At 43.4% G+C, this 22,849-nt stretch overlaps 1 protein-coding gene across 4 annotated transcripts in view; it reads right to left on the bottom strand.

The window, feature by feature from the left end:
* Positions 1-4,214: 4,214 nt before the first annotated feature.
* The window catches only part of LOC124241060 (methylglutaconyl-CoA hydratase, mitochondrial), a 150,756-nt gene continuing 132,121 nt past the window's right edge, over positions 4,215-22,849 (bottom strand). For 3 of the 4 annotated variants that reach the window (XM_046664592.1, XM_046664595.1, XM_046664591.1), the window contains 4 exons: positions 13,547-13,734; positions 10,150-10,200; positions 8,937-8,984; positions 4,215-4,822 (listed from right to left, as the gene is read on the bottom strand). In XM_046664592.1, the coding sequence (XP_046520548.1) occupies positions 4,745-4,822; positions 8,937-8,984; positions 10,150-10,200; positions 13,547-13,734 (365 nt within the window). In that variant the 3' untranslated portion in view covers positions 4,215-4,744. The remainder of the gene's footprint in view (positions 4,823-8,936; positions 8,985-10,149; positions 10,201-13,546; positions 13,735-22,849) is intronic. The other variant, XM_046664593.1, reaches the window with a different exon arrangement.

Here is a 22,849-nt window from a genome sequence, read left to right as displayed (position 1 = left end):
AAACATCGCCCCCACATCTACAGATGACTTTACTGCTGACAAAGCCCTTTCGCACGGACACATCCAGTCTGTCTTGGCAGCAACCGTGAACGACTACTGACTGCCTTCCAGATGAAGAAACAGGCTCACAGGGATGAGAGGTTTCGCCAGAAGTCTCATCGCTGGTTTCAGAAGAGATGAGACTTGGCCAAAGAACTCCTGTGTGCTTCCCAGAAAAGCACAGAGTCAATCTATGAGCACCTGCAACGGCGACGCTGAGAACTGAATGCAAGACTCCAGGCAAGTCTGACCAGCACAGAACACAGCAAGACACTCGTCACGGGGTGCTCTTGACCCACGCTTGCTTCCCTATTGACGGGGATCGCTTCCAAACCTCGGGTCCACTCGGGCACCTGGTTTTAGGGATGTGATGCATGACTCTCAGCTACTCAGACTGGCTCTGTATCGTCCAGATTGGTGATTCAACGTGTGGGCTCTGAATGCATAACACCGGCCACAAATGCAGCTCTCCACCTCAGTTTCTTGAACTATAAATTGACAAACCCATTTGCGACGGTTTTGAGTACTGGGTCCGAACAAGCAGGTAAAGTGCCAGATGGCGAGGGAGCTGAGCGGGCATCGCTGTCCCCGTCACACTCCTGCCGCTGTCGTCAGATCACTGGATGGATAAGCACCTTCAGTATCTTTCCAAGTTCCGAGGAGACTGTTGAACCCATCGGGGCAGAGGCTGACACACCCATGGTCAGGAGCCTTTGGTTGTGTTCTTGGGCTCTTTTCATGGTGAACAGTGGTGACAGATCAACAGCCCCAGGTTCAATGGCTGACTCCACCCCCTGCCTGCCATCTCGCTGTGCTCCAGCCTCCTGCTCTGGACCCCAGGCACAATGGGTGCCTCTCCTTCCGGGGGTGCTATGAAGAGCACATGCCATAGTGCATGGAAACACCCGGGGCGTCTGGGGCTTCATAAATGCAGTCATCATGGTCACAACAATTCCCAGCCCTAATTCTCTCACCTTATTCCCATTAGTATCTTCAGTGATCTTGTCAAAACGTCTCCTTGAAAACAACATCCAGCGCAGTGCTGTGTTTGAAAATGACCGACATGCTGGTGGCAATGAGCTCACTTTGCTGCCCCCAGGGAACTGTAGGCTCCCCGAGGAAGGGCCATCTTCCCGCCTTGCCTCCTTTGAGCTTTGGGGGCGTGGACACGTCACGAGGGCTGGCCCTGACCACGCCAGGGGTGTGCATCTTGGTCCATCCTCGGCGTCCTTTATTCGCCCTGCCAGGTGTCCAGTTCTCTCACACTGTCCTGAGAACTAGTCTGAAAAATAAACATTGCACACCAAGCTGTTTGAGGATCAAGGGCAACCCCCCTAAGGGGTGGCTGAATTTTGGAAAGTTCCCAAAGAGAAGGACCAAGAAAACCCAGAGGAAGGTGTTGGCAACAGTGGGTTTTTAGGGCCCGTGACCCAGATAGATGTTTTGAGCAGAGGATTCGGTCTCCCTACCCCACAAAATACCCTCAATCACAAGCTGTCCCCTTTCATCTGTGCAGAAAAGCTCGCATTTCACCAAAATATTACGAATCACGTAACTTGAAAATACTGTATTTTTTCTTTTGTGACACACACATAGTTATTCTTTAATATAAGACACTAATTTCTATTGCTGTTTTGATAAAGCCCAGTAAATGCTGACACGAACATTACGTAATATTTAACTAGGTGGGTAGACAAATAATAACAGCACAATTAAATAGTAAAAAACGCGTGCCAGCCAGGATTTTTTGGACCCCCAATCAGAGCAACTGTAGGCCCATCACCAAAAGAGGGAGCTGAGGTCACGTGAGGAGAAGGGTGCAGGGCCAGCCAGCGGCGAGTCGGGATGTCAGCACGGCCCCGTGACATGACACCCGCCGTGGTAGCCCGTACAGAGCGCTCTTCCAAGTCCGTCAGAAAAGTAACACTTGGTGACAAGCCAAGTGTTTGACAGCTAGAAGAGAAAATAAAAGGACTACACTGACAGGAAAACCGGGTCTATTTTTTATTGAAGACAACACAAACTTGAAATGATCCTTGACATCACAGAAACGAGTCCGAGGACAGGAGTCTCATTTCGGCCCTGGAGGGCGCCCTTGCAGAGCAGGCACAGGGCAGCCAGCGCTCCGCCACTCCAGGGGGTCTCCGCTCTGAGAGCGCCACGCCTGCCCCACAACTGGAACCGGGCTCGGTCCCTCCCGCTCAGTCTCCTCCGACCTCCTCTGAACACAGGGATACACCCACTGCGTTTCCAGCATGCGTTGGCCTGACGTGGTGTCACGGTTTCGTGTAAGGACACGCGGCCGTTCCAGGTGCTGGGGGGAAACAAAAGGAGCTGCTCGCCCCATCCCCGAGCACGGCCCCCAGCACCGAGCCGCTGGCCCCAGACCGGGGAGGGCCTCGGGACCGGCCCCCAGCAAGACTGCTCTGCGGAAGAGAAAGGGCAGGGAAGGGCAAACACCTATACAGACCCCTGGGCAGACACGGCTCTCGCTATTCTATAGAAAGTCTGTGACACCTGACCAGATGACGTCTTTGCTTTCACATAGACTCCAGTGACGTCATCAGAACTTGCTAAGAAATGGAATGGTGCTCCAGCAGCAGGAGACTAGGATCCAAGTTGGGAGAGACAAGTCATTCAGCACACGCCAATATTTTTTCTCCGTTAACATAATTATTTCCTGCTCACTTAAAATGGAACTAGCATTTGAACATGTCATGGATAGGAGAAAATGACGCTGAAACCTTCAAAGGACTATGAAAACAGGGAGCAGCACTGTACTGGCAAGCTACCCTGCAGGAGATGAACAGCACAAGTGTATCAGTAAGCCAGTGTACACACCACCAGACATTGTCACCAGGGAGCCGAGCGTGAATTGTATTAAGCCTCTTTCACATGACATGATCAGCCCAGCAATCGTCATGAATTTGCAGTGTCAGCAGCGAGGCAGTAAAGGACACAGCGTCACCCTAGCGTGAGTACACACACGGTGAGGACAGCCGCCCGCCGGCAGGGTGGACATCAGTGGATGGCAAGAGTATGCTTGCCTCTTTCAACGTTTTTAGAATTGAGATTGAGAGCTCAATTTCCCAAATTAAAAAATGAAAGCCCCAGGGGTCGGCCCCATGGTGTAGAGGTTAAGTCTGGTGCACTCTGCTTTGGCAGTCCGGGTTCGTGGGTTCAGATCCTGGGTGCGGACCTACACACTGCTCATCAAGCAATGCTGTGGCGGTGACCAACATATAAAATGGAGGAAGACTGTCACAGATATTAGCTCAGAGCAAGTCTTCCTCACCAAAAAAGTAAACAATAAAAATAAATAAATAAAAGTTCCAGCTATTTTAAAACTTCAATGTCTACACGCTTTCCAAAGGCAGGGCAGGCACCACGTGGTCTGTGTGCGGGAACGCATGGAACAGACTGACTTCCCGCAAGGAGGCACAGCTGTGGCGTTCATTTGGGGGACAGTGGGGTGCTTTCAGGGCTGGCAAATAACGAGGCACACGTCCCAGGAAAGCAGGGCTCCTCCAGCGCTGCCAGACCCAGTCCTGGATGCAGCCTTGGAAGGCGGTCTGGTTTGATATAACGAATACAAAATAAAGCTACCTCAAGCTAGTTTAGAGATCTGCAATGTTCTCCCTTTTGCACACTGAATTCTACCGTTCCCCCTTCCCCACACAATTCCTATCTGTGCCCCCGCCCAGGCCAGGCTGAGTAAACTCAGACGTGCCCCGGAGCCTCCATCCCAGGTTGCTTCGCCCAGCCAGGGGCAGAAAGGCCTGAGGTTTCCGTGAGAAGAGGAGATGAGGGGAGTTGTGATCATCTGCTTCCTTTACTGAAATCAGGGACAGACAGCTGGGGCAAGGAAGTGAGAGCCAGCTCCATTTCCCTCAATCCGTGACCCCAAGCCGCTGCAACGGCCAACCTTGGCTGCACCATTTTCTTTCTGGGTGAGGCCAGGGGACCAGGAGGTCTTAGAGGGACAACAGTTCCAGGCGTCTGGCTGGCCTCACCAGGCCTTTGGCCCCAGGCTCTGACTGGGTTACACACCACGTTCCAGGACTAACTGTGCGGAGTCGCCTGACGGAGAGAACCAGCGCGGAAAGGGGGCTTCTCCCAGAACCCAGCGTGCAATGACTTAAGTCGCTCAAAAAGAACACGGTGGGAGAAAAACGTCCGAGTTTGCTTTTCACTGATTTTATTTATATTTGGTCATTTTCACTCAGAATATCCACCAATTCCTTTTTCAGTTTAAGATGTACGTGTGTGTGTGTATAATCCCTTGGAAACTTTATTTGGTATAACTTCACATTTTTGGTATATAGAAATAATTTTATTTTTGTATTGCAGCACAGTAGACATACAATGTTATTTCCTGGAGTGTGCAATATATTATAAATTATTCACATTAAAAAATTAGGAACAGAAAGCCTCTTATGCAGGAAATATTTAAAAATGTATCCGTAATTTTGAGTCTGAGTTTCGGACAGTATATAGACACTACTGGCTTACACGCCTGGATGGACATGACATGATACACATTTGAACAAAGAACACACATGGTCCGCTGCTGACGCCCCAGTCACGATGCAGGCAGCGCTTCGCTGTGGTTGCTGGGGTTCCAGGTGCTGAGGCATATGTGGATCTGAAAGATACTTCCAGAAGTACATTTACTACACTGGCATTTTAAAGATTTCTTTTTCTTCTATTCTCCTTTATAGCGAGGAGGCCTTTTCTCTTTAAAAGCAAGAAGACCTTCAAGTCTGTCTTTCGTTGGGATAGTCTAAGAGAAACAAAATGCTATGTTATCTATACCATAAAGTAAAAACAACCGTAAAAGTTTAGCAAGTTTTATCTAAGAAAACTAATTAGAAGACAATCTAAAATTTTGAAATCTGCTAGTCATTTGAACAATTCTGTGACCAAATTTATCATTCCAACTACAAATAGATTTTTTGCACCATTTCAAATATCCTTTAGAAAAATTAAGAGACTTTATTGTTTAGACAATTTAAGCTTTACAAAAAAATTGAGGGGCCAGCCAGGGGGTGCAGCAGTTAAGTGAGCATGTTCCGCTTTGGCGGCCTGGGGTTCACCGGTTCCGATCCTGGGTGCAGACATGGCACCGCTTGGCAAGGCATGCTGTGGCAGGCGTCCCACGTATAAAGTAGAGGAAGGTGGGCATGGATGTTAGCTCAGGGCCAGGCTTCCTCAGTAAAAATAGGAGGATTGGCAGCAGTTAGCTCAGGGCTAATCTTCCAAGTTTGGCAATTACGAACAAAGCTCTGTAAACATCCATGTGCAGGTTTTTGTGTGAACGTAAGTTTTCAACTCATTTAAGTAAATACATAATAGCAAGACTGCTGGATCATGTCGTCAGACTATGCTTAGCTTTGAAAGAAATGGCAAAATTGTGGCTCGTTTTTATTTGCATTTCTTAATGACATATGATGTAGAGTATTATTTCCTACACTTTTTGCCATCTGTACATCTACTTTGGAGAGGTGTCTGTTCAAATCTTTTACCCAGTTTTTAATGAGTTATTTCCTTATTGTTGAGTTTTAAAAGTTCCTTGTATCTTTTGGATACAAGTTCTTTATCAGACAGGTGTTTTGTAAAGATTTTTTTCTCAGTCTGTGGCTTGTCTTTTCATTCTCTTTACAGTGTCTTTTGCAGAGTAGAAGTTGTTAATTTTGATAAAGTCAAACATCAATTTTTTCTTTCATGGATTATTCTTTTGGTGTTATATCTAAAAGGTCATTGCCAAACCCAAGGTCACCTAGATTTTCTGTGTTATCTTCAAGAAGTTCTATACTTTTTCATTTTAACTTTAGGTCTATGAGCCATTTTGAGTTAATTTTTGTGAGGAGTGTGAGGTCAGGGTCTAGATTCTATTTTTTTGGTAGTTCAGTGTCCAGACACTTCAGTACTATTTGTTTTCAAGACTATCTTTTCTCCATTAAATTGCCTCTGCTCCTTTGTCAAAGATCAGCTGACTACATTTGTATCACTCTACTTCTGGGCTCCCTATTCTGTTCAGTTGATCTATGTGTCTATTCTTTAGCCATTACCACACTGTCTTGATTACTGTCACTCTACAGCAAGTCTTGAAGTTGGGTAGTGTCAGTCCTCCAACTTTGCTCTTCTTTAATATTGTGTTGGCTAATCTGGGTCTTTGGACTTTCCATATAAACTTTAGAATTAGTTTGCCAACACAAACAAAGTAACTGGCTGAGATTTTCTTTGGGATTGCATTGAATCTACAGATCAAGTTGAGAAGAACTGACATCTTAATAATACTGAGTCTTGCTATCCATGAACATGGAATATCTCCCCATTTATTTAGATCTTGATTTCTTCCACCAGAATTTTGGAGTTTTCCTCCTACAGATCTTACATACATTTCATTAGTATATACTTAAGTATTTTAATTTTTTATGCTAATGTAAATGATGCTGGGCTTTTAATTTCAAATTCCAATTCTTCATTGCTGGTATATAGGGAAGCAATTGACTTTTGTATATTAACTTTGTATATATAATCTTGCTCTAATTGCTTACTAGTCATAGTGTTTTTTTGTTGCTGATTGAGATTTTCTACATTAACAATCATATCATTTATGAACATATAGTTTTATTTCTTTCTTTCCAATCTGTGTATCTTTTTATTTCTTTTTCTTGTCTTATTCCATTAGCTAGGACTTCTAGTAGATATTGAAAAACAGTGATAAGAGGGAACATCCTTGCCTTGTTCCTGATCATTAAGTATAATGTTAGCTGTAGGTTTTCTGTAGAAGTTCTAATCAAGTTGAGGACATTCCATCTAATTATAGTTTATTGAGAGTTTTTATCATGAATGTATGTTGGATTTTGTCAAATGCTTTTTCTGCATCTACTGATTTGATCATATAGTTTTTCTCATTTAGCCTGCTGTGATGGATTACATTAACTGATTTTTGAGTGTTGAACCAGCATTGCATTATCTGGGGGAAAAAAAACCATTTGGTGGTGGCATGTAATTCTTTTTATGCATTGTTGGATTTGATTTGCTAATATTTTGTTGAGGACTTTTACATCTATGTTCATGAGAGATGATGAGCCATAGTTGTCCTTTCTCATAAGGTCTCTGGTTTTGGTATTAGGGTAATTTGGCGTCAGGCCTCATAGAATGAGTTATGGAAGCATTCCTTCTGCTTCTATCTTCTGGAAAAGATTGTAGAGAATTGGTATAATTTCTTCTTAAATGTTTGGTAAATTCACTAGTGAAACCATCTGGGCCTGGTGCTTCCTATTTTGGAAGTTTATTAATTACTGATTTAACTTCTTTAACAAACATAGGACTATTCAGATTATCTGTTTCTCTTTGTGTGAGTTTGGTATATTGCGTCTTTAAAGGAATTGGTCCGTTTCATCTACGTTATCAAATCTCTGGGCATAGAGTTGTTCACAGTATTCCTTTATTATCCTTTCAATGTCCGTGGGATCAGTAGTGATGGCCCTTCTTGCATTTCTGATATTGGTTATCTTTTGTCTTTTTTCCTTAGTTAGCCTGGCCTGAAGTTTGTCAATTTTAAAGATCTTTTACAAAGAACCAAAGTCTGGTTTTGTTGATATTTTTCTATTTTCAATTTCATTGATTTCTGCTCTAAAGTTTATTATTTCTTTTTTCTGCTTACTTTGGATTTAATTTGCTCTTTGTCTACTTTCTAAGGTGGAAACATTGATTTTAGATCTTTCTTCTTTTCTAATATATGCATTCAATGCTATAAATTTCTAAGCATTGCTTTTGATACACTCACAAATTTTGATAAGTTGTATTTTCATTTTGATTTAGTTAAAAATATATTTAAATTCCTCTCAAGACTTCTTCTTCAACACGTTATTTAGAAGTGTGTTAACCTTCATTAAAAAGATTGAATCCCACTATCAATAAGTGGGGTTTCCCAACTATCTTTCTGTTATTGACTTTTAGTTTATTTCCATTGTGGTCTGACAGAATACTCTGCATGAATTCTGTTATTTTATATTCGATAAGGTGTGATTATGGCCAAATATACTGTTAAAATGTTCCTTTGGGCTCTGAGGCTGTGCATTGGTAAGGGGTGGGTAATCTACTTCATGGCATGTGCTCATCAGTGACAGGTGGTGATTTATGTACACAGACCAGGCACAGAGTAACACTCTAACACAGAGTAATCACTGAGTAACACAGTGTTACTGTGAGTAATCTAAGTAACACAGAGTAATCACTCCTAAGTCACGACACTGCCACGCGTAAATGGGAGCTGCCATGCATAAACGGGAGCTGACGCAGCTTCCAACTCTCAAGAAGGGCAGAACACAATTCTGTTGCTACTTTAGATGCCCTAAAACAAAATGACATGTTTCAAGGAAAAAAAATCAAAAGGAAGGTTGGTTCCTCTATGGAAAGCGCTACTAATCTGGGCACCAAAAAGAAAACTGTATAATGGAGTTAGTGAAGAGGGAAGGCTCAGAAGGTCAGGAAAAGCCAATCTGCCTCAAACACCGAAGTTCCCCGGCAGGCATATGCTCATCATGGCCCTCCTCCCACCTCTCTACACTGGAATGAGGGTTTAAGTCCTCACCCACAAAATACTACATGAGTCAGAGAGAGGTACAGCACAAATGCACTAACTTAATCATTCTAAGAGTCTTCTAAATTATGTAGACGACAGTCATTAGTATGTGGAACATAAGCAGTCACAAGAGCTGCTAAGAGTCAAATAGCAAAAACAACTAATTTCAACCCCTTTGTATGATTTTGGAATAGGCATGAGTGCAATCTTGCTCAGTGATACAGAATTCATTTGACTTACACAGAAGGTAAACATAATTTGCACGGGGCATCCTCACTGAACCTGTGACTGTGTTACATACCTGAGCATAACAAGCTTCTTCTATGGCTAACCCCGTCACTAAATCGACCTGAGGATAAACACACAATGCATTTTCAGCCAGTTACTTTTTAAAATATGGTATACTCAATATAAATTCAAATTTAATAACCCTATTCCAAAAGAACAGAACTGTTTGATAAAATCCAGCAAATCAGAAGTGTGACCAGCACAAGACACTGTGGAACCAGGTCGCTTGGGCAAATTCAGACTCCGCCATCTGGAAGCGTGGCTAAGCTACCTAACCTCTCTGTGCCTCAGAGAGGTCCATCTGAACAAGGAGCCGTCTGTAGTGCCTACCAAATGGGGTACTGTGAGGAGTGAATGAGCTGATGTAGGTGAAGCCTTCATAAAGCATCTAAGATATATACGTACAGCCTGGCACACACCAAGGGTCATATAAGGGGTTTGCTATCAGTACTGTTACTCTTATGATACAATTTTTAAAAAACAATCAAATACTTGGTAAATTTTTAAAACTGCATTTACTGCTAACAAATTCAATCTTTTTACTGCTATGAAGCCCAGGAAGATATAGAGGCCTCTGGGTCTGCAAGGAAGAAGTATCTTTCTTTAAAATTCCCATAATTTAACCAAAATATAACTGCTGTAATTAGCAGCCCAATGCCAATGGGTGCCTGCACTGCCCCCTCGCCCTGCCTACTTCTCCTCTGCTCTGGGGCCTCCACTCCTTGGGAGCCACCTCCCAGGGTGACCCCAGGCCACTCTACAGACCTGCCTGTTTGTGTGTCTCCCTGCAGAAAGGCCATTGAGAGTTAAAGGTGGGGGGAGCTAGGCTCAGCTTTGAGCCAGGATGCTCTCCGCAGAATGTTTTTTTATAATATAATACTGACTGGTGCTGAGAATACACAGAATGCCCTGTTCTTTTGGTTTTCTAGGAACTACTAGCCAATAAATCTATTAACGCAATGGGAAAAATAGCAGGCATGTCATAAGCTGCAAGGCATCAGTCAAATTACAAAATTCTGTGGTTAGGATGCTGAACCAACAACAGCTATAAGCACAGTGCAATCAGTGACGTAGCTAAAAAGAGCCTCAACAGCTTTCAGGAACAGCAGCATTGAAACAGGTATACTTTAGAACATTAAAAAATAATGTAAAATCTAAACATTGCTCATTTAAATTAAATCTCCACTACCTGCTCCAACAACAAACTCAAGGATTAAGGCACTCACCTCCATCCCTTGATTAATTGCTAATTTTGCCACTCTCATTGCAACAGGTCCCTAAGATTTAAAGAAACAGGTTTTAATTATTTATGCAAATTACACTGTATATCTCAGTAAGTTCAGAACTTCCCATGGCTAGATCCACGGCATTGAAGCAACAATGGCTGTAAGAGAGTTGATGTGAAATTTCCTTGAAGAGCTTTGCAAGGACTAACGACTCCACTGCATCGGCGGGTTACAGAGATCCCACAGCACGCTGCGGCACGGCAGGTCCCAAATCTTTAAAGCTTAGCAGGTGCTGAGCGCCCAGTGGGAGAGTTATCCTTCTTCAGCAATCTCCCTAGAAGCTCAGGAGGGAAAAGCAGAGGAGATCAAGTTTCTGGCACAATAGCACACCCATCAGCAGCACAAGAGAAACCTGGGCTAGAGATGAGGCTGACGCTGTCGCTTCACTGGGCTTCAGAGCGCCTCTGTTTCAGACAGTGGCTCTGCATCTTTCCTCCGCAGGCAGCAATAGTAAACATGAGTCCTCCAGGCAGTGCCCCCAGATCACACCAAAGTGTAAAGTGCAAATTAGTCCTTCAGAATGTGTGAGGGTCACAGAGGAAAGAACTGGGAGTCCTTTGTGAGAAGGAAAACAATGCTCTTGTCTTAGAAAACCACAATCCTCCAGATGCAATTTAGTTATCTGGTCATATTTTACATTCCTAAAAATTGTTTATGGGTGATGAATTAGACTTCAATGGCATATTTTTAAGTGTTTTCTGAATTAAAATGCAAAGGAGACTCTAAATAACAGGCACATCAAAGGACTCTAATAAGCGAATGGATAAAATGCATGACGGCCTGAAAGATGCCATTGTTTTCTATCTAGGCATCTCAATTATCGGCTTTAACCTACCTAAATTCTCTAAGTCACATGCTTAAACACCTTTTCCGGAGGCCAGCTTTCCGAGGCTTAGACAAGCAGCTTAGATCCTCCACGTGTGATCTGCACGTGTAGTACACACATTAGCACCATTTTTTTAATGATCAATTCATTTGTTTTTAAACAGAGTGTTCCTCTCAACGAGAATCTTTTCCATCCACTTTTATCACCAGCTGACCCAGACAAGGTGCTTATCAGACTCCGATATGCCCCTTGTGAACATGTAGATATGGATTCAGGGGTCTGGGGAGGGCCTGGGCCTCTGCAGGTCTCCCATGTTCCCAGGGGATGCCCACGCAGCTAGTCCACAGGCCACACTCTGGGTAGCAAGGTTTCATAAACTGTGGGAAACAGGAAAATGAAAATGGTATTACATATGCTTATTTAATTATCTTCTCTTTGAAAATATAAAATAATGCCTCTTCTTCTATACAAATCTTTTTTCTCAGAAAGAAAAATGGAAGTTAACATAGAATACAGAAATCATCTAGAAATACTAATTTTATAGATGCTTTCTAATTATTTGGAAGACTAATCATTCAGTGACAGAGACTACAAAAACAAAAATTTTTCCACCTCAAATGTCGTTTTGTAGCTTTGCATATAGTTTTACAGTTACACATATTCTGAAGTCATTCAACATCTCCCCTGACCTGGGGAAAAATTAATTTTAGCAATTAATGTTCTCAGAGGCATGTCCTCCTGACGGAAGGCCGGCTCGGTTTACCACGTGCTGGAGTGCAGCTGGCTGTGGGAGTGGAGGTGCGGAGGGAGAGGCTCTGAGGCAGGGCGAGTTGTGGGCAGTGATGGCATTAACCACAGACAGTCATGGGAGAAAGCACTTAGTTCCCAGGAATGAGATATGGACTCTGAACCACAGAGACGCCAAGGGGCTAATGAGCCAACTGGGTGGAGCTCTGGAGCAGGGAGCTGAACTGTCACGTCCAAAGACCAAGCGACGCCGGGAGTGCCAGGGCTGGAAGTATGCCATAACCTTTCTTAAAAACGCCCTGTATTTCAACTGAGACAAGCATTGGTCATAAAGTTTAAGCCAAAGGAAGTCATTAAACCGCTACTTAGTTAAACTGTCACTTCTCCTGATACGTGTACCTCTCCTCTCTCTTTAGATGGACATTTCTGTTATTTGGGAGAAATACTAATACTAAAGTTACAGTGAGAGCTTTTCCCCCCTTTTACTTCTTACAGAAAAAATAAATAGAAATAGTAAAAATAAATATCTAGAAAGCTTTACTTTTTACTGCTTTAAGCAGTAAAAATCTTTTCTATTTGCTCCCTCTCCATCAATTCAGAGGGTAAGGCTCTCTTATCTTATATGGGGAATAAATTATCTAGGGCCCTGCCCTGAAAGAGCTTACAGCTCACCCGTTAGTCGAGAAGGACTGGTATCAACAACAGGCAGAGTGGTTTCAGAAACCAACTCAATCGTGAGGCCCCGTCTGACAGATCTCGGGACAGGCGCATCACAGCAGACCTGGGCCTTTGACTGACAACAAAGAACTCCAAGGACACCTTCTGAGACTGGATGCAAAACTCTGAACAAATGTGGGAGTGTATGCATTTTTCTGGAGAGAGAGTTCAGGAGGTTCCCAGAAGCATCCATAGCCCCAAAACAGGTGATGGATCCTGTTTGAGTTAAATGACAGAATGGGAGAGGAAATTATTTGACTCCAGAAAGGGTTGGGGGTCGTGCAGTTCAAAACTCCGTTAGAAATAAAGACAAACAATTAATTGTTTACACTGCAAAATCCTTTAATCTGTGATTTCAGAAAGAAGGAATATTTGAACAATAAACCTGGAAGAATGAGAGAGCGAGGAAACTCTGAAAACAGGACCCTTGGTGCACTGCTACGAATATTACTCATAAGGACTGCCTTCGCTGAGTAAATGTGCAGTGAGTTCCAGATTTGCAAGGGTAATTGTGAGGAAGTACACTATACACAAAGCAGGTAAAACAATGCCTATGTCACCATGAAGAGAGACAATGAGACAAACAATTGCCACTGTTCGAGCAGGTCATCTAAAGCAAGCTATGGCCAGGCATACTTGACTGCGGTCTCCTTACATATTTGTGCCTCGATGTGTTTCACCTCGGGGTGAGCCAGTGTGACAGCCCATCCATCGCTGTTTCTTTCCACGTGCATGGCTCAGGTCGGAAGGGTCAGCTGATGAACAAGTGAGGTTGCTAGAAGTTCTGCCCCATGTGACCAATGTGCATGTGACAATCACCAAAGCACGGCTGAAGCATGGGCCTCGGATTATCTTTAAATCCTAACTTCAATTCTGAAGGCTCTTAATGTAAACAAGCACACTATTTCTAGTTTCACTGCTACCACGGACTTCTCTACTTGGGAAGCAAGCCAAGGACATCAGAGGTACTAGAGATGATTGTTGTTTCTGTCGATTTGCTCTAAAGTGATCTAAAAGGAGGAAAAAAGGAAACGTAATCAGACATACCTGAGGTAAAAACTCTCTTGCCAGGTCCAAAGCTTTTCTGTAGGCAGCATCCCCCTCCTGGTTCTGCTCTAGGACGTGGCTGACCAAGCCCACTGCTTTGGCTTCTTGGCCATCGAGCACACGCGCAGAGAAGATGAGCTCTTTGGCCAGGGACATTCCAATGGCGCGTGGCAGCCGCTGAGTGCCCCCTGCAGTGGATGGGAGAGAAAGAGCAGGCAATGATTTCATACCCTTTAGTTTTAACATTTCAATGTCTCATTTCTCCATTTATAAAAATAAACCAGGGCCATAAGTTTATATGTCAAAATTATTAACTAGAAAACTACTTCAAAACAGAATCTAATTTCTTAATTAGTTTATAAAATTGATAACACCCCAAAAGCACTTGAGAATCTTCTATCATTATTAAGTGATTCTGACACTTGACTATCACTAGCGTCACAGCTGGTGTGTTTTCTGAATCGAGTCCACAATCATTACCACATCAGGAACCACAAGATGGCCAGCGATGGGCAAGTAAAGCTGTCCCTTAGCCCATCCACCTGAGGAATGACCGGTCCATCAACCTTGGCATTTTTCTTTCAGTTCAGATAAGACTTATCGAATTCTGAGAAATTCAACTCATGTGCTTTTAAATAATCATGTATGGTAAATGAATTGTACACTAATTTTAATTTAATAAAAATAAAACAGATTAAAAACTCATGAAAACAGGCTTTGTCCTGGTGGTGTTTATTTTTTCCTGCAAGTACTAACTGTCCCCTGTGCACTGCTCCATGGGACCCGTCTGTCTACTCACTCCAGGATCTTCTAGGGATGAGGCCAGGATCTCGTGAAACAGAAAGCTGGACAGAAACAGGTAACATCCTTATTGGTAGCCTCAATTTCCACCCATAAGAACAGGACAACAGCTACAACATTAGGATTCATCTAAATCGTATCCTTCAAGTGGCTGTGGGGCTGCCCAGGGCACTGGTGGCCAGGGGGCAGAGGAGCGGCTGGTTGCCCAGTTTCAGAGGAGCTCAAGCAAACTGGGTTTCGTTCAGCCCACCAAGGTGAAAGTGTTTTTTTCTGTGTTAGTTACCAACATTTAAAAATGGTGGTGGGTGGGTGATTTCATACACAGACTGATTTCTGCCTGGAAGTCACCTGCAGCTGCACCTTCTGGCTGCAGCGCACGCCAGGCTGCCACAGCTGCCACCACTCTATCACTCCCGTACTTCAGACTGGGAAGTGCTGCTTCCTTTAAACAACTCGAAAAGGAAAGCAAAATCTTTTCTTATTCACATCTCAGTCAAAAGTGGGACAAAGAAAAACAAAGACCACAAGTTTCAAGAAAGCATATTTCCCTTCAGTAATTAAGCATATTCCGCCATGTTTAACAAACAAAGCCATGCCTGCACTGGAAGAACGCACCTTACTATGCTCTTATTAAGCAACCATATTAGGAAGCAGAACCTACCTGTATTTAGAAATTTGGATGACCAAAAAAGGAAACAAAAACAAACCTCAATGAATTGGAAAACAACTGACATTTTCAATAGGGACTGTTTTTGAACACAAATGAGTTGCTTCTGTAAAATGCAGTTATATATTAATTTTTTACACTGCCTAAGCAGTTAGAGATGGTGAGTTTTAAGTGTTTTACTCAATATGGCAGAAAATATCTGAAAAAATGGAGCACTGACCAATTTAACTCTAACTGTAAATAATGATATTGCTCAGTGTAATAAAGACAGGTTTGAGAAGTCACAGGGCAAGCTGCATGGAAAAGACAAGTCATTTATGGTGTTTCCAACGGCAGCTGATTAGGAGAGAGATATAAATAACACAACTCAGATAGCTATATTTACTCATGGAGCTGATGAGAATTTTCATGAGACTGAAGAACTTATGGATATAGTATTCACAACATTAGGAAATGATTCTTTTTTGTGTTCTGTGAAAAGTTTGATGTAGATTGGTCAAAACTAACAAATGTGACCCTCAACGGTCATTGTTAATGACACACTTTTTATTCGACTGAAACTCAATATTTTGCAAGCCCGTAAAGCTTAAGTCCATTCATTACATCATCTCATTTATAGTATCATTCTCCAGGAATAAAGATTTTGTAAACATTTAACAAAGGAACAGTCATGAAACTACCACCAGGAAACAGATCCAGTCCCTTGAGCTGGACGGCATACAGCTCACAGCTCTGCCTGATGAACTGGACGCATAAGAGCAGTCTGCGGGAGGACGTGACGTGTGGGTGAGACGCATGGTGTCAAAGAGAGCTTTCTGTTCTGTTGTAAACAACACATCATAGGATCCCAGGTAAAGGCCTCACCTTGGCTCACCAACTAACACTGCTTCCAAGACTTGGCCTTTTTGGTTGACAGCACAAGCCTTCTACTCTAGGAACCTCATATAAGCGAAATCATACAGTATTTGTCCCTTTGTGACTGGCTTATTTCACTTAGCGTAATCTCTTGAAGGTTCATCCCTGTTGTAGCATATGTCAGAATTCCATTCCTTTCTAAGGCTGAACAATACTCCATTGTATGAACATATGTTTTGTTTATTCCTTCATCCATTGGTGGAGACTTGGATTGCTTCCACCTTTTTGGCTATTAGGAATAATGCTGTTATGAATATGTGTCTACAAATATCTCTTTGAGAGCCAACTTTCAATTCTTTTGGGTAGACACCCAGAAGGGGTATTGCTGGATCATATAGTAAATTTATGTTTAATTCTTCTGAGGAACAGCCACACTGTCATCCACAGCAGCTGCACTGTTTTACATTCCTACCAACAGGGCACAAGGGCTCCTACTTCTCTCCATCCTCACTGACACTTGGAATATTCTGTTTGTTTTTGGTTTTTTTAGATGTTAGCCATCCTAATGAGTATGAAGTAGTATCTCATTGCAGTTTTTGATTTGCATTTCCCTAACAACTAGTGATACTGGGAATCTTTTCATGTGCTTATTGGCAACATATTGGCTATATCTTCTTTGGAGAAAAATCTACTTAAGTCCTTTGCCCATTTTTTAATTGGGTTTTTTGTTGTTGTTGAATGTCTTTATATATTCTGGATATTAATCCCTTATCAGATATATGATTTGCAAAATATTTTCTCCCATTCCATGGGTTGCCTTTTCACTCTGTTTGATAGTGTCCTTTGATGCACAAAAGTTTTCAATTTTGATGAAATCCAATTTACCTATGTTTTCTTTTGTTGCCTGTGCTTTTGGCATCATATGCAAGAAATAACTGCCAAATCCAACGTCAGGAAGTTTTTCCACTATTTTCTTCTAAGACTTTTGTAGTTTCAACTCTTACAGTAAGGTCTTTGATCCATTCCAAGGTAATTTTTCTACATAGTATAAAGTAAGAGTCCAACTTCATTTTTTGCATGTGGAAATCTAGTTTTTCCAACACTATTTGTTGAAGTGGAATTCTTAAATGGTTACACAAATATGTGATTTAATTCACTCATTTCTACTGAAATTTTATCTTCACGAAACCTGTTTGGTAAGAAATTCTCTGGCCCACGTCCCTATGCTGCAATCAGTGTGCAGAATCAAAGACTGATGGTCTGAACTACATTTTTACATTTGTAGAACTGAAGGAACTGCCCCAGGCATAGACAATTTGTGACTTAGAACTTTACAGAAATGATACGACCTGTTCAGTTTGCCTTTCTCAGTTAATAACTGATAGTGGGAGCAAAGGGTTGGACAAATGGAAGTTACCGAACTGTAGCAGAGTATGATACAAAAAACTAAACACGACTGACATGGAACCTCAGATTTCTATAAACATCTCAGGAATAGTTACCCTAAATAGAAAATCTTCTTATGCCGACATTCTGTTCCAGTTGGAAGTACTTCTGTTTATGCTCAGCTATCCTCTATTATGAAATTAAACAAAACTTAACACTGCTGCTCATCAGGGGCGCCAAGGCTCAGTGCGGCACATCTCACAACCTGAGAGAGAAGACATGCCGCTGAGACCTGCTGTGGAGGACAGGCGTCCCAGCTCAGGCTCCAAATGCAAAGGGGAGTACTAGAGAGAATTATCTCAATTCACATTTTATTCATTCTGAATATTAAATTCCAGTATTAACCTAGAGTGAGGTGAAAACGAAGACAGTGTGTCATATTTCTGTCAGTTGATTTTCTCACGCTAGGCTTACTTCTCTAGATCATACAATGGGCTCAGTGCCTGTAGAGATCTGAGTTCAGGATCAATGAAGTGCCACATCTAAATAGTCTTGGGGACTGATGAAATTAAACAGTGGAATTAAAAACAGAGTTGTCCCCACTGGAATTAAAATTGTTCCACTGACAGCAGCCCTAACGCACTCAGGATCATGGCGCTCGACAAGCATCTATCTATTCAACTCACGCCACTGTCCATCCCAATCACTTCTAACACAGAGCCCCGCTTTGAGGCTCAGAGAGTTTTAATAACTTGCCCAAGTCACAGAGTTAGGCTGCAGCAACATGATTCAAACCAACATCCGCCTGATTCTTATCTACCACGTGGTAAGAAATTAAAGAGTAACTTACGAAATGAATTCACGGCTTGAGATTATTTTATAAAATAAAACGGGTGTGTGTGGTCAATATAAGTAGGTACACAATGTAAGCATCCATATAAATATATCAAATGTGCCCAGAAACTTAAGTTGTCTCTGTGGGGTCAACTGATATGTAATGCTCATTTTTTTTCATTTTCTCTTGCTGTATTTCCAAAATGTCTTGCAATATATGGCTAATATGATACTGTAACAGGAATAAAAGTGCTACTCCACTTTTGAAGACCACAGGACAAGGAGGCAAAGAGCCAGCCACTACATAAAAGTGTCCCACAGCACTTCCTGCCCATGTTCCCAGGAAGCTCTCCAGGCTTCACGAAGCCTCGGCTCTCCTGGGCTGCAGCGGTAGCACTAAGGGATCAGGTGTCAGCAAGCAGGACACTCACGGGTCACTCCTGCAGGGACCCCAAGGCACCATGGAAGACAAGGAGAAACGCGAATGTGAGCTGAGAACTGCCATGACCGCTCACAGACTCCTGCCAGAAAACACGTACCTCAACCATTCCTAGGGGCAGTAAATTTAGAGCACATTTGGCTTCCACAAAAAAACAACTATTCCTGAGTCACTTCACCTGAGAGAAAAAGGCAGGCTGTGGTGTCCTAGGAAACTGCATGAGGGTTTATCAGAGTGACAAGCGGAAACTGAGTCCCAAAGCCACATTACAATGAAGAAAAGGAAGCATCCTGGCCACTGACCCTTCCCTTTCTAATGTGAGAATGCTCAGAAAATGCTAGCTGTTTCCTAAGGCTTTTTGCCTTGGCTCTGCCAACAAGGAGATTCTGGTTCAGCGATCTGAGGTGGGACCTAAGGTTCTGCACTTCTAACAGGCTCCAACGTTCAGCCCAAGAGACAGTGGGATCTGCTGACCCACTGCTACAAAACATAAGGTGGGAGACGATTCTTTTCTAACAAAGCAACAGAATTTATGTAACTAAATGAGTATTCACCGCTTCAGAACAGTCACCTCAAATGCTGTGTACTTGTTATTCAGGACCATTCTGGAAGTCCTCTTTTGGAACTAATTTCCAAGATGACAACACATTTGTCCATTCATTCAAGTACTTATTGCAGCTTCCAGTTCTAGGCATGGGGCTACCGCTGTGATCCAAACAAAGGCCCTGCCCCCTGGAGCTCACACTCCCTGAGGGTAGCCCACAATAAGCAACAAATAATACCATGAGACAGCAGGAGAGTAGTTTGTCGGGGTGTGGGGTGCACACAGTTTAGATAGGGCAGCCAGGCTCTGAGGAGGTGACACTGGAGCCAGAACCAGAGGAAGTGAGGTGCGCACAGTGCACAGCTCTTGTGGGGACCGAGTGTGACTCTCAGAGGAGCACAAGGAGGCCAGAGTGGCTGGAGCACAGAGTAGGGTAGTGCAAGTGGCAGCAAGTGCAGCCCAAGAGGAGTAGGGACAGATCCTGTGGGTCCCCTGGGCCCAGAAGGACCTAGGGTTTACTCTGAGGGTAACAGGAAGCCACTGAACATCCAAGAGAATCCTCTGAAAACAGTTGTGTGGGATCGTCATTCTCTAGGGAAGATTTGGGTTTGAGGACAAGCTATGGTCATTATAAGCCACGAGTATGAAGGAGGGAGGGAGGTGTTCATACTGTTTGTGGTAGGGCTCCAACAGGTTCAGAGAGAAATTCCAAAACAAGTTCCTAAACGCTTTCAAAGTCTGTCATGTTTTGATTGCCCAATATCCCCCTTAAAAACCATCCCATTCAAAATCCTGGTCTTGCTTTGGGAGAAGCCCCAACTTGTGTGCAGACTGGGACACGAGAGAATCCCTCCAGCGGAGGCTGAGGGAGCCAGACCTCCTTCTCTCTGCCCTGGCACAGCTGGGCAGGCATCCAAGTTAGCTGGTCCATTGGCTGTTACTTCTCAGGACTGGGAGTCTTGAATGGGTGACCTTGTAACAAGGAGACTTTCGGAGCTTACAGGCAATGCAGGGCAGTGATGTGCAGACCTGATGATTCTTGTGTTGTGACTCCTGCCACAGTGCGGACTCTCTGGCTCCAGGACTCCAGTTTGTGCTCTAAGCCTTGTTCTCTAACTACCTATTGATTCTGGGAACCTTACAATAAATTTCCTTCTCATTTAGGGTAGCTAGATTCAATTTCTATTCCATGACTTCCAACATTATAAATGATACAATAACATAACTAGTAATTTTATTTTTCTCTCTCAAAAATAGATGAAGCTGAATGGGAGCTATCTGTTTTACTTTTTGCAGGTAAAATTCATTTGTTCAATTACTAATTTATTGGTTGAGTGACCTAATACAGTCATGTGTCAATTAGTGATTGTGGTACTATCTGAGAGATGTGTTGTTCGGCAATTTCGTTGTTTGTGACCATCATCAGAATGTACTTAAACAAACCTAGATGGTATAGCCTACTACACACCTAGTTGGTATGTACTAAGATTAGTACATATGGTACTAACCTTATGGGGCCACCGTTGCGCATGCAGTCCCACGTTCACCGAAACGTTGCTACGTGGCACATGAATGCCTGTGCCAGGCACTGTCCTAGGTGCTGAACAAACAGTGGTGAACCAGAAAGACCATCCCTAATCTTGCCAAGCTTACACTTTAGAGGCAGAGAGGGAAGAAAAAGGGCAATAAACAAGAAGACGGACAGAGAGAAGTGAGGTTGTGATGAGCGTTATGGAGAGAACTTAAGGTAGGGAAAAGGTTCTGAGATAACACTAGATGGCTAGGGTAGACTGTGTGGTGGGGGAGGGCCTGCTGGATGAAGGTGAGGCCCACGTCTGAATGCTAACAAGGCAGCCACGTAAAAATGAGGAAGAACAACACCCAGTGAAGAGATCAGCCATGCGAAGGCCCTGGGGGCAGCTGAGCTCAGCACGTCCAAGAAGACAAAGGAGGCCACTGTAGCTCTGGGGAAAAGGACGTGAAGGAGCAGAAGTAAGGTTGGACAGGCAGGGTTCAGATCACACAGACGCAGTGGAGGTTTACATCTCACTCTACCTGTGATGCAAAGACCACTGGAGGGTTTTAAGTGGAAAGTGACATAATTCAATTTGTGTTTTAAAAGCTCTTGGGGGCCAGCCTGATGGCAGAGTAGTTAAGTTTGCGTGCTCCACTTCGGCAGCCTGGGGTTCATGGATTCAGATCCTGGGGGGAGACCTACACGTTGCCTATCAGGCCACGCTGTGGCGGGCGTCCCACATAGAAAATAGAGGAAGATGGGCACAGATGTTAGCTCAGCAAGTCTTCCTCAGCAAAAAGAGGAAGACTGGCAGTGGATATTAGCTCAGGGCTAATCTTCCTCACACACTCACAGAAAAAGCTCTCTGTAAGCTTGCCAGAGAACAGAATATAGGGGCAAGATCAAAACAGGGTGCCCAGTAAGAGGCTCCTGCTGTCCTCCAAGTGCGACATGATAGGGGCTTAGACTGAACTAGGGCAGAGTGGGGAGGAATAGGGGGACAGATACAGGGTAAGTGTGGTCCAAAACTTTTATGCAGGGAGAAAGGAAAATCAGTCTAATACCTAGATGTCTGGCTAGAGTGTGGGAGTAGAAGGTGGACACTGGGAAGACAAGGGGTGGCAGAGATGCGCTCTGGCCATGTAGCTATGAGGGACTGTCTCCTGACACTGGGAAGACGGGAGGTGGCAGAGGTGCACTCTGGCCATGTAGCTATGAGATGTCTTTTATGTATAAAAGTGGAGCAATCAAGTATGTGACTGGATATGCAATCTAATGTTTATTAATGATCACTATCACAGAGATGACATTCAAAGCCAGGGGCCTGGAGGACATCACCTAGGGAGACTGTTAAGACAGAAAGGAGCAGAGAGGGAGTCAGCAAGACCCTGAGAAGTGCCCAGTGGAGTGAGTAAGGTAGCAGAAATGCAGGAGGAAGGTGAGCTCAGCTGGAGCCAATCACTTCTGGACATCTACCCCACCACCATTCACTTTGGCCTTCTTCCAATGACGAGAAGTCTGCAGGAGCCTTCCAGGAAAGATTTTCCTCACTGAAATAAAGACAGACACCCAGGAATAAAGAGGTCTTCTCCCAGGATGCTGTCATGTCTAATGTGACACTTGGAGCAATGGCAGCCACCTTGGGAGCATGATGGAAGCCAGCAAGAGAAGAAACTTTAAAGATGACATAGCAGAAAGATGTCACTAAGCTCCTGAACTTACCAACCCTGACACTGCCTTACTTTGTGACTTCTTATGACATTGCAGGGTATTTTCTTACTGTTCAACCTACCTAAATAGGATTTCCTATTATTTGTACCAAAAATGTCTATAAACGTAAATGGATTGAGGAAAGCGATCTGAACACCCATTTTGAAGAATGGAAGCAAACATACTGAGGCAGTACGGTAGAACTGCTGGGCAAAGTTAATTACACATTTGAGATACCTGGTCATGAGATGAGTTAGCATGGCTATCTATGTTTTTCCAGCAACTCTAGTCATTTGAGGGCAGGCCCAGAGTAGGCAGATAAGCTGGAACTTTGCCAGACAAGTACAAGAAGAGATGGGGAGCTAAGTAATTAGCAACAGTGAAACTTATTGGGCAGACACTATGTAATAATACTACATAATGTATTATTATGTATATTATTATGTATAATAATGTAATACTATGTAAATGTCCTAAGCACTTCCTGTGTATTAACTCATTTAATCCTTCCACTTCCCCTATAAGGTTGGTGCAAAGGGAGTTGAGGTCAT

Source organism: Equus quagga, chromosome 6 (genome assembly GCF_021613505.1).
Source record: "Equus quagga isolate Etosha38 chromosome 6, UCLA_HA_Equagga_1.0, whole genome shotgun sequence".
NCBI classification, from domain to species: domain Eukaryota; kingdom Metazoa; phylum Chordata; class Mammalia; order Perissodactyla; family Equidae; genus Equus; species Equus quagga.
The sequence above is the reverse complement of the archived record's forward strand: the minus strand, read 5'-3'. Positions and strand labels throughout refer to the sequence as shown.